This window comes from Octopus bimaculoides, chromosome 13, assembly GCF_001194135.2.
Source record: "Octopus bimaculoides isolate UCB-OBI-ISO-001 chromosome 13, ASM119413v2, whole genome shotgun sequence".
NCBI lineage: Eukaryota > Metazoa > Mollusca > Cephalopoda > Octopoda > Octopodidae > Octopus > Octopus bimaculoides.
The window spans coordinates 43,687,583-43,688,876 of NC_068993.1; the positions used below are offsets into that span (position 1 = coordinate 43,687,583).

General features: G+C 37.2%; 1 protein-coding gene across 1 annotated transcript in view; it reads right to left on the reverse strand.

Annotated features, from left to right (window-relative positions):
* The window catches only part of LOC106882953 (ganglioside GM2 activator), a 15,972-nt gene extending 15,195 nt beyond the window's left edge, over positions 1 to 777 (reverse strand). The window contains exon 1 of the mRNA XM_014933799.2: positions 463 to 777. Within this exon, the coding sequence (XP_014789285.1) occupies positions 463 to 573 (111 nt within the window). The 5' untranslated portion in view covers positions 574 to 777. The remainder of the gene's footprint in view (positions 1 to 462) is intronic.
* Positions 778 to 1,294: the final 517 nt, after the last annotated feature.

The window sequence follows — 1,294 nt, forward strand, 5'->3', positions numbered from 1 at the left end:
TTATGTATTTCAGACTGCCAGTTGTGAAAAATATTATGTGAATTGGGGGAACCTTGACTGCTACTTTTAGCATGTCGAGCGACTATGTAGATGTTTGGGTACCTTTCTTTCCATTTACGTTACTACACATATTAGTCACCGATGCGCTGCAGAAAAACTAAAGCCTACTATACAATAGAATAAGGTGGGGCAGATAGAAGCAGTCAAGTAGAAAAGGCCACAATTTACGTAAGTAGCCTTGTCTGACTGCTTCTCAGTACCTTCCTTATATATATATATATATATATATAAGATTGGTGACCCTCTAGTGGATATTATAAGCAAGAGTAAGGAAAGGTGTAAAGCACCGGTGGCCTGTTACAGATGGCTAGATTGCCAGTGAAGATTGTAATATTTCAACAAAATAGATGAGTCGATTCAGAGACAACAATAGACAGAGAGAACGGCGTGAGAGTGACTTACCCACGTTCTAAAAACTTCCTGGTTGTTCCGTGCAGGATGGTAGGGTTTGTATCTTAAGACATTATCTGCCAGGCAGAAGCCTACCAAAGACAATAGCAGTAAGAGATTCATGGTATTTGTCTTCTGCTATGAAAAATATTAGAGATCAACAAACAAAGCCTATTTGTGACAATAGTGTGCTGTTACTGAAAGAGCAGATGTCTAAGCAGTTATACCTCCCTGTCAAAGTGAGAGGCTCGTATTTATAACAAACTATTTGTTCCGGCTGTTATGATGTTACTCCCTCTTTTCTGTTTTATCTACGCATTCACCTATGTGTGTATCGTAATCGTATGTGTGTGTGTGAATGTACTATGTAACATGTGGGGGTATCTGTACATACACGGTGTGTGTGTGTGTATTTGAGTAAAGTACATTATATCTACCCCACAATCGTATTATAAATTTTTATATCTATGTGTGTGTGTGTACATACATACATACACGTGATATATATATGTGTATAGATATATATATGCGTTTGTGTGTTCCTATATAGTGAATACGAACGCACTACCCCTACTCACTTTAATCAAATCTGTGTCGCATGACAGAAAATTCATATGATCAAAAATCTACAATTTGTGTATTTGTGCTGTATTTAGATGAAAGTTGAATTGGAGGGCGGCGTGCGAGATAGGGGCGCTTACAACTGTAGATATTGATCGTACAAGTGTTCAAAAGTGATTGATTGGTTGGTTGCGTGTTTGTATCTAAGTACTGTATGTTCGATTTATACTACGACGAAGAATTGGCTCTGGCTGCTGAATTTTTTTTTTTTTTTTTTTTTTTT